Source organism: Talpa europaea, assembly GCF_964194135.1.
Source record: "Talpa europaea genome assembly, chromosome: 9".
NCBI classification, from domain to species: Eukaryota; Metazoa; Chordata; class Mammalia; order Eulipotyphla; family Talpidae; genus Talpa; species Talpa europaea.
Genome location: NC_140076.1, coordinates 56,094,058 through 56,109,256, shown reverse-complemented (window position 1 = coordinate 56,109,256; position 15,199 = coordinate 56,094,058). Strand labels below are relative to the sequence as shown.

The window sequence follows — 15,199 nt, the reverse complement described above, 5'->3', positions numbered from 1 at the left end:
AAAACACAGTAACACCATCATTTCTAGTGATTCATCTGTTACTCATGTACTGGTATAGCCCAATAGACAAAATGTTTGGAAACCAACAATAGAAATCTGATGATTTAATAACCAAAAAACTACAACTGTTTGATGAATGTTCAATCTTGAGATATAACTCCACAGTTGTTTGTGATGATACTTTTCTTAGCAGTTTCAGTTCAGTAATTCAAAAGTTTGAGGTCATTTTACTATGAGTTTGTCAATGTTTAAAGATAGACACTGTATTATCTTAAGTTGTGATAATAATCACAAAAATAGCTAATCATTATTGGTGGGCATACTATAAATCAAGAATGTTGAATGGTGTACTTCATTTTATCCTCAAAACAAGCCTTCAAAAATGGATATTATTATATTATCCCTACCAAAGATCATTTAGATTAAAATGTCAGATATAGGACTCAATTCCCAAGTAGAAATGATGCCAAATCCCATGCTCTTAGCCACAAAAGTGTGACATTTCTGAGCTTCTTTTCTAGTTTTATCAAAGGCACTATAGATACCAGAGTAGGATAAATCTTTGGAATAGTCCATTAGCATTTCCCTGCCCAAGGAACATAGAACCATTGATTCATGTTCATTGGATATTGTGATTCACCTGTCAATTTACTTGCAAGATTATTATCCATCTTTCACTATTTTATTCACATGAACAGCATGGAAGAACATTAAATGCTTTGAAAAACTGAAAAATATGTCCATTGTCTAATACCATCTACATTTGTTATCAACATTTTTTTCTTTCAAAGATCTCTCCTCACCAACATTATTGTCTCCCTCACTAAATTATCCATCATACTATAACTAGGGTGATCTAAACTCAAGCCCCATTGTAAACACCTATTTCAAATATTTCAGGAGCCTCCCATCTGCTCTAGAAGGGGGTCTTCACTCAGCACTGGAATCCCAAAGAACTTCAAGAAATGTATAATTCTATTTCAAATAATATTAATGTATGTACATGCTCTCTGTTCTAAAAAGCATCTACCGATTTGTATTAGATTACCAAAATGTCTCTATGATGTTAAAACCTACAAAAAATGAAGATAACATTTTCTAAATATTTATACAAAACTCTTCATCACCTAATTCCTAACCCTAAGACTCCTATCTTTCCATGTCTCTTTGTTCAATACCCACAATATTCACACATGCTCACACTCACATATGCACACACAATGTCATACTTCCTGTGGTTTCTCAATTCCATACACACATACTTGCTGGATCTTCTTCCTTCTCTTTATAAAATCATGTTTATCCTCAAACCATAGCTCTAATACCACTTTTTCAAGGAAACATTTCCTCATCTATTCAAGCAACCTTTAATGCTTTCATAATACTTTACTCATCGCTTTCTCACTGAATTTATCGAATTATTCTACTTATTTGATTGATAATCTATGTATCTCCTCACCAAACTCTTCAGCCATGTGGTGGCTACGTCCCTGATCCATGGTGAGAATCCAGCATTCTCACCACTCTCATCCAGTTAGAGTCAAAGGTGGGAAAGCCATTCTCTTCTGGGACCTAGTAGTCATGCAGTAAGCATTTGAATGAATAAGTGAACAAATAAACTGAGTAGCACAGTTAAAAAATAATGGCCTCTGTTCAGTGTGCCCTCTTTATTTATACATGTGCATGAACTCAGGTCTAATTCAACAATGGGTACAATTCAACATATATTTAATGAAAGGTCAGTGTCATCCTGGCTCTGATTTAGGGAAGTCCCATAAAAGAAGTTCACGTCAGACTTCCTTCCTCATAAATGCTTAGTCTGTGAACAGCAAAGACTTAAACCTGCATACTTCATCTTAAGACTCATCCAACAGTTCTATACTTGTTTCCTTGCTCTCAAATGGTACTATAATTGATTACTAAGGAGTGAAATAATATAGAGTTCATAGCCTAAACTTTGCACTTACATATACCTGGCTACCAATCATAAATATTCTGCTATCAAGACCAAACAAGTTGTATGAACTCAGAACCCTAGTTCCCTCAACTACAAAGCATAAAACAAAGAGTGGCAGTGGAGGTAATGTTAGTCACAAATGTTGTGATAATGATAATCTGTAGCAACTTGAGGAAAAGAATTATTTTTAGCTTTTAATCCCCAGTACTTATCATAGCCCATGAAATATAATCGTAAACATATGCTTGTTAAATTAATGTTCAGTTACCAAGTTCAAGATACTAAAAATGAAGAGAAGATAGAAAAAGAAGAGACATGCATAAGCTAGAATTATTAGGGAAAACTTTATCAAGGAGGAAGATACATAATGGGTAGATCTTTTTGTACCTGGGAAAGAGAACAGAAGTTACTGAAGGCAAAATTTTTGAAAGCATAACATGTAGTCTGAGACAAGGTTGGCTGTAGTAAATGTGCTGTGTTTGGTAGAAAGAAGCTGTGAGCCTGTAGTTCATTAAAAGCTCTGTAACTACTAAAACTTCAATGTCCACTACCTTGCCTTGAAATTAATAACAAAGACAATAATCTCAACTTTGCTGCTTTTGGAAACCTCAAGTTATGTCAAAACTATTCAAGAAAATGTTTAGGCAAATATATGGTATAATAGGAAAAACACGAGCCTTTTGGGCAGCAAAAAAATGTGAATTTTAGTTTCTACTTAACTAACTATGTTCTGTTTTGTTGGGCAAGTAACTTACCAATTTGAGTTTCAGTTTTCTAATGTAAAATGGGAATGATAATGCTTACCCCAAAGGGCTAATGCGGGACTTGAATGAGGTAGTGCTTATAAGGTAACCTGCTAATATAGCGTAGGTTTTCAATAAACATGAATACTGTTATTTTTAATCATATAAATTGATGCATTTTTGTGTTTGTGCTAAGATGTAGATTTTGATTATATATGATTTTGAGCATGTAAAATTGAGCCTATTTGATCTGAGAATAATTGAAGTTTTTGAAATGGAAATAATTCAGAAAAGGACAATATACAACATCAAACCACATGGGTTTTTTACCCCTTCAAAATGAAGAAATGAAAAAAGTTTTAATAAGGGCAATTGTAGAGGTAGAATGATAAAATAGGAAGCTGAAGATTTTCTTTATTAACTACCTGCTGTACAAACTGTCATGCAAGGACTGCCTTATATGTTATACAAAACACTGAAAACTCCTGACTTTATTCTTCTGCTTGGATTTTTTCTGTAGTAAAATACATAATTGAATTAGTTTCAAGTGTGTTTGTCTGTAAAACAGCCAAATATTTCCTCTTAAATACTTGAGCTCTATGTTGAGAATATTATGATTCTTAGCACATTATATTACTTTTGTTTTCAGTAACACATTTCATCCTTTAGTCTTTTAAGGGACTTTTAGTTCCACATATACTAAGATGTCTCCTATGTTCATAATAAATGAAAGTTTTTCATTTAATGCAGGTTCTTCCAGGGGACCCAGTCCCTTAACGATGGGAGCCCAAGACACCCTCCCTGTAGCAGCAGCATTTACAGAAACGGTCAATGCCTACTTCAAAGGAGCAGATCCAAGCAAGTAAGCTGGGCCTTGAGCCACTGTAGTCTCCAAACTCCATTCTAGTCAGTGGGGAACACCCTAAATAAACTATTTCATTTCTTATCCTAAAACACCCCCAAAAATCCAGCTAATATTAGGTAGAGAAGAAAATTTAATTAAGAATATTACTTCAATGCTTTAAAAAATGCACCAAAAGTTTAGTATGGTAACCATAAATCTCTGATTCAGTTTTGGTTCCAAATAAAAGAAAACCTCGACCCAACTCTGTCAACAAGAAGAAAATTTATCATTTCACAAAAGTAAGTTGAGTCCAAATCATTTCTTTTATTGTTTGAATATTCCTGCGTAGGAATCACCCACAGATAAATTTAAACAATAATGCATTGGAATGAACATTCAATAAAACCTTCCTACAACAGATTAGTAAGAAGACATGTTATATGTTAAACTAAGTAGGGAAAAACTGCACCCCCAAAATATAATCACAGAAAAGTAAAAATTCTAGGGAAAAACGTACCACTATCCACTTACGTGAACTTAATTTCACTTATATCAGTACACACCGATCATGAACTTGATCATGAATACTTAATATGAGTGAGTATTTTCACTGTCTACATAGAGTTTTCTGGATAGGTTTCAGGAAGTCTATGTACTCCCTCAAATAACAGATCTTTTGCGTGTGGGCATATGTGCTCTTTCCATAGAGAGGGCCGCTAGCCATCAATTTCACGAAGGGATTCATGATCCAAAAAAAGTTAAAAGTGATTAAACATCCACACTAAATAACTAAGTCAAAATGATTTTCAAATGTATTACTAACATAATTCCAAGACTGAATTTGATAGAGAATAAACCGCAGTGAGGAAAGAATTATTCTTTTTTTTTTAACTTACAAGAATTAGGACTTGGAATACATTACTTTCTATGGAAATAAGAATGAAAAGGAAAAAACTAATGTGTATATAGAATTAGACTATTTTATATAAATTTTGAAACAGTGCTAATTAAGTATAACTGGAATTTGGATCTCTAACTATATTTTAGATGGGAAACTGTGTGGCAAATCATGAATCCTCTTTATACTTCAGAAACACTCATATTTTAAAATCTAAATGAAAGTATTATGCTGGGAAATGAATATAATTATAAACTGTTCCTTAAGTGTCCCACCAAGCCACTGGGGTCTATCAATTTCCCTAAATGTCATGTCCTTTTCAGCCACCTCTAGGTTTTATTCTAGGCCCAGAGTATTGCAGAGACACAGCACTGTGGACTCTGGTTTCCTAGTCTGTGGGGGCTGCTGTAACAGAATGCCATAGACAGGGTGGCTCATAAATAACTAAAATTTATTTTTCACAATTCTGGAAGCTGGGCCGTCCAAGATCAAGCAGTTGGCAGATTCCGTATCTGATGAGAGTCAATTTTTGGTTCTTAGTAACCTCACATGATGGAAGGGGCTCAGAAGTTCTGTGGGGCCTTTTTTAAATAATTGCTCTGGCCCCATTCAGGAGGGCTCATCCTCATGGCCTAACCATCTCCCAAAGTTTCCATCTCCAAATACCATCACATGTGGAATCAAGCTTCAACATATGATACACTCGTTTCTCCTTTGTCCTTTCTATTTTATCTTCAAAGCAGGAAATTCATGTGCCACATCCACATAGCAATAGAAGTTAAAAGCAACCTCATATACCATATGCCTTTGAATTGTTAGAGTATTGTGAGTTAGATTGCCTACATACTTTATGCATGCATGTTTATTCTGTACAATCTTCTTTGAAAAAAAGAATTTATATAATGTTCTCAAACCAGTTCTAAAAACTACATATTATTGGTTGACCTATACCTTAAAAAGCTAGGTTGAACCTCAATTCAGGTTGACCTGAATTGAGAAAAGTGAACAAAGACAGACTTTAAAAAATTGAATAGGTAGGGGTATGGAGAGATGCCATATCCCAGAATGAAAAACACTGAGAATCACACAATGGATTCTTCTTTGCTTTGTTTACTAGTTGGCTTTCATGCATTCGTTCATTCATGCATTCATTATTCAGGAAGACCTAAAATCTATTCTCAAGATATCAAGTCATAGGTTCAATATCCTCCTATTTTGTTCCAAGTAAAAACCAAATGCTTTAAAATAGTCTATAAGGCCCTCCTTGATCTGTCCTTCCTGGACTCTACCCCATCTCTGTTGTCACCTTTCTCATTGTATTTCTATCAGCTCCTCCCTATCTCTGGACTTATCTCCATCACTCACCTCCTTATTCACTCCACCAGCCACACTGGCTTCATGGTTATTTCTCTTTCATCATCCCAACCCCAAATCTGCCCCAACATCTTTGTATTTGTTTCTCCTTCTCCCCTGATGAAATATTCTCTCCACTCTCAGAATGGCTGTCCTCCATTTTTCCTTCATGATTCTTAACCAGATTTGTCAAAGACACCCTCCCTGTCCATCCACTGTAAAATAATGGCACTCCACCTGCTATCAACTCTTCATTCCTCCTTACCTTGCTTTCTTTATCTCCATAGTCCTTCTCTCTAATTAACATGTTGCATGTTTTCAGTTGTGCACTGTCTGTCTTTCCCCCACTGAGGATGCAAGACTCATGAGAACTGGGACTTTGAGCATTTTGCTCATTGTTGTACCCTCAGCACCTAACCCAGGATCCGGTGTGGAGTACTCAATGCCTATTTGCTGTAAAAGTTGAGTTGAATTATTCACTTACATTTACAGAATGGCTACTATGTGCTGATACTGCACTAGACAGGGGATAGATAGGTAATATGCAAAATAAGAATTGTGCATAAATATAACACAAAGTCAACACAGGAAAGGTATAGATAATATGTCTTTTAATTCCAAGAAGCTGTGTGGCAGCCCAACAGCCACCTGTAGTCTTGTCCCTGTGCAAGCTGGCTCTTCCAACAGTTCTAGTTTTCCCATTAATCTGTGACGGCTCTGAACCAGTGAGTCTGGTATCCAAGACTTTAGCATTCCCACGATGTGGCACTTGAGCCAAATGAATATTAGGGTTTTTCTATATCCTTCCAAATTAACAGAGCCTTTGACATGTGAATCACAGCACATATTGAATGCATTTTCAATTGTGTTGCCATAAGAAGTTATAGTCAGTAGATGGAAAATTCAGAATATTTCATTGCAATTATTAGATCTGAAACTCATGAACATATCATGAAGCAACATTCTTCTATATTTAATATCATCTCCAGGTAGTGAATCATTTGCATAGTTCTTCCTTTGTTATTTATTTTCAAAGAAATAACTCAAGTTCCAAAGTTCAATCATGGGGCGGGGATAGGGGAGAAAAACACACAGCTATACAGAGAAATGATGCAAAAAAAGCATATGGATTTGCTTTTGCCTATGAGTCTTCTCATCCTTTATCAAAGCCTTCCACATGTGTTTTCAGATCATACATTGGAAAAAATACACTGTTTATTATATACTATGATATACAATCTATTCAATATAACTATATGCTCTTCCTCTGAGTATCCAGAATGCCTGTAACAGGTATTGGGAATTATTTTAGTTTTAAATTAAATTTTTCAGCAGTCCATAGGCAGAGAACAGCTAGACTTTTGCTATTAGCTGGGGAAATATACTAATACACTATTAGCTCCAGCATAAGCAAACCTGGTGCTTAAAATAAGAGGTTCAGGGATTCATTCTGTAATCCTTAAAAAACTTAAGTTACTCTTATATATTGTACCCTTTCCTATCATCACAGTGACATATCTAAAATGCTACAAAACAATAAAAAGGAGTAAATTATTAATTTTCATACTACATATATGTATCTCAAAATAATTGTCCTGGGTGAAATAATTCAGATCTCTTCGGTCAAAAAAGCACACGTTTTATGATTCTGTTTATATAAGATTCTAGAAATTGATGTATAGTGTCAGAAAGCATATCAACAGTTGCCTAGGGATAGAGAATGGAAGAATGGCATGAGAGGGGCATGAGGAAACTTATAGAAACAGTGGATATATTCATTATCCTGATTTGGTGATGATTTCACAGATGTATATTATGCCAAAAGTTATGAAACTTTACAATATAAATAAGTGAAATTTATGGCATGTCAATTATACCTCCATGAAAACCTCTTAAATAATAGGATTCTTCTTCATTCCAAACTACCATCTTGGGGTGTTAACCTATACAGTGATTTTAGCATTTTGACCAAATAAACAAGTTAATAGAACAAAGAACTAGCTAAGTGAGAGCATGAAGTCTACTTCATGTATATATAAATGAGCAGGTTCAAGGCATCAATAATGTCACTTAGCAAACTAAAATAATTCCCAATGAATTGTGTGATAACACTGTAGCAATTTACTATCTTCAGAAATGTCGCCAAAAATTAAGAAATTAAGGTAAGAAAACCACCAGTGTAGATGATTCTACTTGTGAGGTGAACATAGAGAATTTTTTACTTTTTTACAATAAAACTGCCATTTTTTTCTGACAGTTCAGAAACACAGTCAACAAAATAGACACTTTTTTTTTTGATAAGTGTTGAAATAAATCTTTGAGTTGTCAGGTTTAGTGAGTGAAAGCAGAACTGTAAGAGCTTACCCTTCTCTTCTTCTATGTCTTATTGTTACATGGATGTTTTTCAAAACTGTTTTGATTCACAACACATTGACTGGGTTTCCTCTTTCTGCTTTTTGTGTGGTTTGATGAGCCAGATGTATCGTGAAGATTACTGGAGAAATGGTGTTATCCTTTCCTGCTGGAATCACCAGACACTTTGCCAATAACCCATCGCCAGCTGCTCTGACCTTTCGGGTGACAAATTTCGGCAGGTTAGAACATGTCCTGCCAAATCCCCAACTTCTCTGCTGGTGAGTATACTTTGCACAAAATTTTTTTAGGGCTGTATGTGACTTAACACTATCCTGAGATAAGCAATGTACCTTGACAAGAGAGTAGCCTATAGAGTAATTTTCACTACACAGAAATGCTGGCAGATTCAAACCTAAACCTTCTACCAGTTGTCAGTTTTTGTGAGTAATTGTGTATGTTTGTGTAACTGCATATGCAGATGTATTTTTTTAATGGCCAATTATCTCAAATAACTAGTGACATTTAGGAAATAAAATCTGTAGTAGTGAGAATTTATTCATTGTTTTACTTACTATCAGTAGACAATGGATGAAGATGGTTGGAAATAAACCCAATAATAGATACAAAACCCCCATTAGCATCTTTTCAAGTCAAATGATATTTGAACTGTGAATTACTCTTTACATGAGTTTGAAAATCACTGTAATGATAATTGTTTTGATGGAACTTTGCATGTACAAAGTCAAAGAAACTCATGTGAATTTGTTTATACAAATGTACTTCACAATTTCTAACTATTAAATCTGAATATGAGTCTTTATTATACATACACGCACATCCACACAGACACATGTGCCTGCTGTTATAAATGATTAACAAGCTAATTATTTGTAATGAATGAGACAAAAGGAGTCATTCTTGACAGTTTCTTCTCCATCATCGTCTTGACATTCCATCTAAAAAAATCTCTAAAATGACCACCTTTTTAATTTTTCATGACTTCTTTTGTCCAAATGACCACTGTCATGCCCCTGGGCCACTGTACCTGCTTTCTTTCTTCTCCCGATGACCAATCTTGCCCCTTTCTACATATGACAGCTGCATGTAGATGATCCTACATCCAGATCTTCCTGGCCCATAATCTTCTGGTGGCCTGCCTCTCTATCCTCATCCCCTGTTCACCCCCATTCCAGAATCATAGCTTGGGCCAGACCTGCCAGCTTTATAAACAGCCTCAGTACTTTCCCATATCTCTGCATATGAGTTTCCTCTGCATCCAATATTGTTCGTTTCCTCTGCATTCCTCCCTACTGAAGCCCTTCTTCACCTAACTCCTGCTCATTTTTTGGATCTCACTTTCACTTAATCTCCCCTGACCACCCATCCCATCCTACTCTCCTCCCCACTCTCACTGCCATTCCCAAATTATGTATGTCTTCTTGTCATTCTCTATCAAGGTACCCTATTCTTTCCCCTTGTTGTACCTAACATAATTTATAATTATGTCTATTTGTGTTTCTTTGTTCACCCATATCCTCCTCTGGACTATAAAACCCATGAGGGACTAGACATAGGTTTTATGGGTTCATCAGCATATCCTCAGTACCTTCCACTGTACCTGGCATCTAGTAGGGACAAGTAATATTTGTTGAATGAATCAATAGCCCAACCATAACTTAAAGAATTTAGTCAAGCCAGGTATGTATGTAGAAATAAATAAAGGTTATTTGAAAACAAATATAGTCACTCACTTTCTTCATTGAACAAAACTTCTTGATCATTCCAGTGGAGAAAAAAAAAAATCACAGACCTTTCAGGTGATTACCAACATTATCGCCCCCTCTTTGGGGCTCATGATATCTTAACTGATAAACATGATTCCAGGTTTTAAAAAAGCAAAAGAAATGACCCAGCAAGATGAAAGACAAATGTGATTGATGATTGGAAATCAGTGAATTCTTACTTCAGCTCCCTTCCATGTATATGATATGCACATTAGCCAGTTAATTTTATTTTTCATGGTTCTTCCTTCTTAATCCTGAATCTGCTAACTTACTGGTTGTTCAACCTTAAACCACTTCATTTCTCTGACTTTCTACCTCTTTGTTATCTTATTTGCTACCTCTTTGTGTAGCTATAGTTCTGGGAGTCGCAGGGAATTTGGATGTTTGAGATAATAAAAGCTTGGATGGCACCATCATCACTCTTAGCTCAGTTTGACCAGTTGCAAAGTCTCAGTGTCCACGTGCCTTTTCATCCATTTCCTACATGCCCAAAGTCATAGAACATTACCTTGTTCTCAATAACCAGAGCACAGCTGAACTGCATGAGTCATGCTAGACGTGGCCCCCACAAACACGCCCTCCTAACAGACCAGTAGCTGTTTTAAGGCCTTCATGATTTCTGACTCAGATCTCTTCATTTGTTTCAATTCAAGAGGCTGAATCATAGCAACCTACCTTAGATCTGCCTTTATCACTAATCTCTCTTCTTAACCTTTAACTTTCTTTTTGTAACATGTACTCATCTTTAAAAATGAAAATAATAATTCTTCCCTTGCAAAGTAGATTTTTATGAAATAGTTAATAATGCATCTAAGTGGTATGCTTAGCACATCATCAGTGCTCAAAGTTCTATCTATTTTTATGTATTACATAAGATATTTTAAAAGTGAAATGTCAATAAACAAGTTATGTGTCAAGTCACTGAATCAGTTGGGCCCTCATTATCCTTATTACATGAGAAGTGAGCAACCACTTTTCATACTCTTACCTAATTCCTTTTTTTTTTTTTATTTTAATTTTTGTCTTTGGGACAAACATTTGCCAAATAATTTAGCTGAGTAGCCTGTGGTCAACTCTCTAAGCAAAGCTAAGGACTTTCTTAGGAATACAAAACTCCTTAGTTCATCAGGACTGGACTCTAATCCTTTACTGTAACTACCATGATTTAAATCCAGGATCATCTTGTAAGGGAAGTGACACTTTTCATGGATTAAAAACTCTTGGTTGAAATATTGTGAATACTAAAAATATAGCATGGTAATTTTAATATTGCCCTTTTCTCATTGGTAATAAAGACCACATTGACATTTGGCCAATTTTAACTTGGTAATTTTTGAAAAAGTACCGTTCAAGTCAATTAAAAAAAGAATCGATGCACTTAGCTTCTTGATTGCATTAGCAGACTAATTCAGAGGAAACTGTGGTGATGTAGAAAAGGCTATTAAGTTTAGGTTAATAAATAATTCACTCTTTAAAGCAACCAATTATCATCATGATTGGTTGGTATTACTGGACACTCACTGAGATTTATAGCAATACAATAATGCTTCCCTATGGGTTTTAACCAATTAACATAATTCCATTTCAAACTGCAATGGTACTAAAAGCAAGCTACTGCTAATAATATTATCTCTTTCTCATATGCATTTCTTCTTTGGAGAAGTGTCTTTTCAGCCCTTCTGCCCATTTTTTTTTTTTAAAAGAATTGAGAATTTGAGTATTTGAATTTTTCAAAATATTTATTTTTATTTATTTATGCAGGAAAGAACTGGGGTGTAGGCCAGAGGGTGTGGGAGTGGGGTGAGAGGACTCACCAGTGACAGAGTGGGGAGCAGAACAGGCAGCTCTACTGAAATACACTGCTGAGGGGAGCAACAGGCAAGACAGGAGAGGTCTGCTGCACCATGTAGGTTAACTCCCTGACAGGGGATCAAACTCATGCCACAGTGGCTGATGATAGCTTCATAGCACTGAGACTTTTACCCCTGTGCCACCAGGGATGCCCCTTTTCTGCCCATTTTTTGATGAGGTAGTTTGCTTTGTTTTTGTTGAGTTGCGTAAGTTCTTTGTAGATCTTTGACATCAGTCCTTTATCAGTTGTATGATATGCAAATATTTTCTCCCATTCAGTAGAATGTCTCTTCATTTTGGATACTGTCTCTTTTGCTGTACAGTGCTTTTTAGTTTGATGAAGTCCCAACTATTTATCTCCTCATTTGTTTCCCTTTTTCTTTGCAAACTATCAAAGATGTATCTAGAGTCAGAGGACAATTTGCTAAAATGCTTCTTTTGTGGTTTATATTTGCTATAAATTGCTACTCAATCGTTTTTCTTCCCAATTGAATAGTGATAACACCCAAAATGATGCCAATACCAAGGAATTCTGGGTAAACATGCCAAATTTGATGACGCACCTAAAGAAAGTGTCGGAACAAAAACCCCAGGCTACATATTATAATGTGGACATGCTCAAATACCAGGTAAACTAATTTATACGGTCAGGATCTCTCATATTACAAATGTATATTCTAAAGTACCTAACATTAGATAAAAGTAAATAAAGAAATATTTCTATTCTACTATGTAAGAAATATAATTTATAAGAAAATAGAAACTTTAAATATCTGCATGGAAACTACTTGTGACATAAATATTTGTACCTATTCTCATCCATTTAAACTTATAAGTAAAATACTTTATTAAAAAGTTAGGGCAACATGCCATAAAAATAAATTTGCAGAATACTATATCAATTAAGATTATAAGTATTGATAAACTAGATCACTGTAATTTCATTAAGAACATTACATTCAAAAGGTGTAAATCTATATCTCTAAAACATTTATAATGTTGCAAACCAACATTTCTTCAATAAAAAAAATAAAGAAAAGAACATTACTGTACTAAAACCTCTTCTTATAAATGATTAAATATAAATAATCTGGGGTTTTCCTCTGTAATGTGATAGTTCTATGAAATATTTTTAATGAAACTTATGTTAAGAAATAATTCAATGCTAAAAGAATGTTTAGTAAGATGCAATATAATATTTGAGAACTTGTTTTTTTGTATCTAGGATTGTCTTTATCCCAAATTACTTCCAACCAGAATGCTATAATACCTAATTGAGTCCCAGCCACTAGATCTCCTAGGTCATTTGCAATATTTGTTATTAAAATACATACAAATTATCTTTCTAAGATGAAATAATATTTTAAGTTATATTTTAATAGACCTCAGTGTGTCTCAGACACGACTACTTTACGATTACTAAGGAACTTGTAAAAAAATGTTAATTCTGAGCTGGTGCCATATGATAGATAGATACATAGGTAGATGTGTATGTTATGTATAAATACTGATAGAGATATAGACATTAAGCATTTGTATTAAGACCATATCAATTCAGAGATAAAGATACATATCTGTAGGTCCTTGATACTCCTCTCCTAAAGATTTTGACTTAATTCTTTCAATATGAGACCCAAATATCTATACTTTTTATCATTCCTCCAGGTGACACTAATATACCCCATAGGCTGCAATGAAAGTTTAATTATCATTTTTAGTTTCCATATTTGTTAAGTGAACTTAGAACATAGACAGATATTGCCTATTTCAATGTGAGATTAGTGTAAAGTATTAAGGTATAAATTAGTTAAAGGTAACTACTAATTTAACTACTTAGTAGTTACTAATTTAATTAGTTAACGGTAACTACATCCTACTGGCTAAGGTCACCGACCTTGGGCACAGAGTCTATGAATCTCAGTTTCCTCACCTGAAAATTAGAATAGCGATGATTCCTATCTAGATATTTTATCTAGATATTCATATTTAGATATTATATGTTGTTGTAAGGAATGAACAAACTAATATATTTCTGAGTAGTTTGTGAACATTAAGTGATCCTGGTCCTGTCATTTCATTTTAACACTCAAGGAACTGGGTAGGAAGCACAACTAGTATTTTGTAGGATTATCCTTAAATTGAAGCATGTATAGTTTCTGGCCATCAGTAGCATCCTCCAATATTTTGATTTGAAGCAGTCAAAAATACAGCCTCACATGTTCAAAAGCACCTCTCTGGGGAGAACAACTACCATGGCGCAGATAAGTCCTGCTGAGGATGAAGAGTAGAAACGGGCAAAGGATGAGTCTGCTCTGCTTTGAGGCTTCTTATAATAGACTTCTAAATAAAATGGTTATGCTGCTAAAGATAGTTAAAGGTAAAACTATTATAATGGTTATGTGATAAAAACTGTTGTCAAAAGCCATTTCTATTAGCTGAAAAAAGAACCCACTTGTGGGCTTGTTTCTGCAGCAACCACTCCTACCTTGTCCGTTCAACCTGCCTTTAAAGCCCTTCCCCATGGTGCTCATATGTGCCAGCATTTCTATGCCAATGAAGAGTTGTTTATATTCTTCAAACTCTACAAAACCCATAAATAAAACTCTAAGGACATAAACACCACCCACATGGCCTGTGCAGTGTCCCTTGTAAAAGGGGAATTTCTTAGAGTTATTCATCATCACAGCAAACAATCAAGAAATTATTTAACATTGGTCATTTTTCACTGTGAACCAGAATGCAAATTGCTATTGTCTTTTTTCTGTCAGTCAAAAGTATTGATTGAAACTTCAATATTTTAAAGTGGTACATTAGATGATGTGAAGTTAAAAACTAAACAAAACATATATTCTTTGAATTGACCTCAAGAAATTTCTATAGTCAAGGCACAGAGAAAATCATCCCTTGCGCCTCTTGGTTCTTCTAGGCTGGCAAATAACAATTGGCAAGAGAAAATACCTCCTATATACATAAGAGAGACTGAATAAAACTAAATCTTTCCAATATTATTGTTATTCTATGATACATTTTTGTTGATTCTTCAAAGCTGACTGGTCCTTGGTCAAACTCACAGTTGGTTCCAACTAGAATTGAAAACAGACAGTAGAATGCAGTAGTTAGAGTACCTGGATTCAAGTTCTTACTTTGGCAAATACCAAAGGAGTAGTAATTACCTGTTTTGTCCAACTCACTGGGTTGTTACTAACAGTAAATATGATAATATTAATAGGTAACATGTATTAAAATATTAATTCCATATTATGTAATAGGGTACTATGCTATTAAAATTTCACATAAAAAATCTTTCAATCTCCCCAATAACTCTAAATAGCATTGTTACATTATTAGTAGCAGTCTAAGTATTAAATATTGTTCTTGTAATTCCCATTTGGCAGATGAAGAAATAACTGAGGT

The 15,199-nt window shown here is 34.6% G+C and overlaps 1 protein-coding gene across 1 annotated transcript in view; it reads left to right on the top strand.

Moving 5' to 3' along the window:
- SGIP1 (SH3GL interacting endocytic adaptor 1) overlaps positions 1–15,199 on the top strand; it is a gene marked incomplete at both ends in the record, with an annotated part of 102,063 nt that overhangs the window by 78,767 nt on the left and 8,097 nt on the right. The window contains 3 exons of the mRNA XM_084242350.1: positions 3,451–3,562; positions 8,273–8,428; positions 12,282–12,414. Of these exons, the coding sequence (XP_084098476.1) occupies positions 3,451–3,562; positions 8,273–8,428; positions 12,282–12,414 (401 nt within the window). The remainder of the gene's footprint in view (positions 1–3,450; positions 3,563–8,272; positions 8,429–12,281; positions 12,415–15,199) is intronic.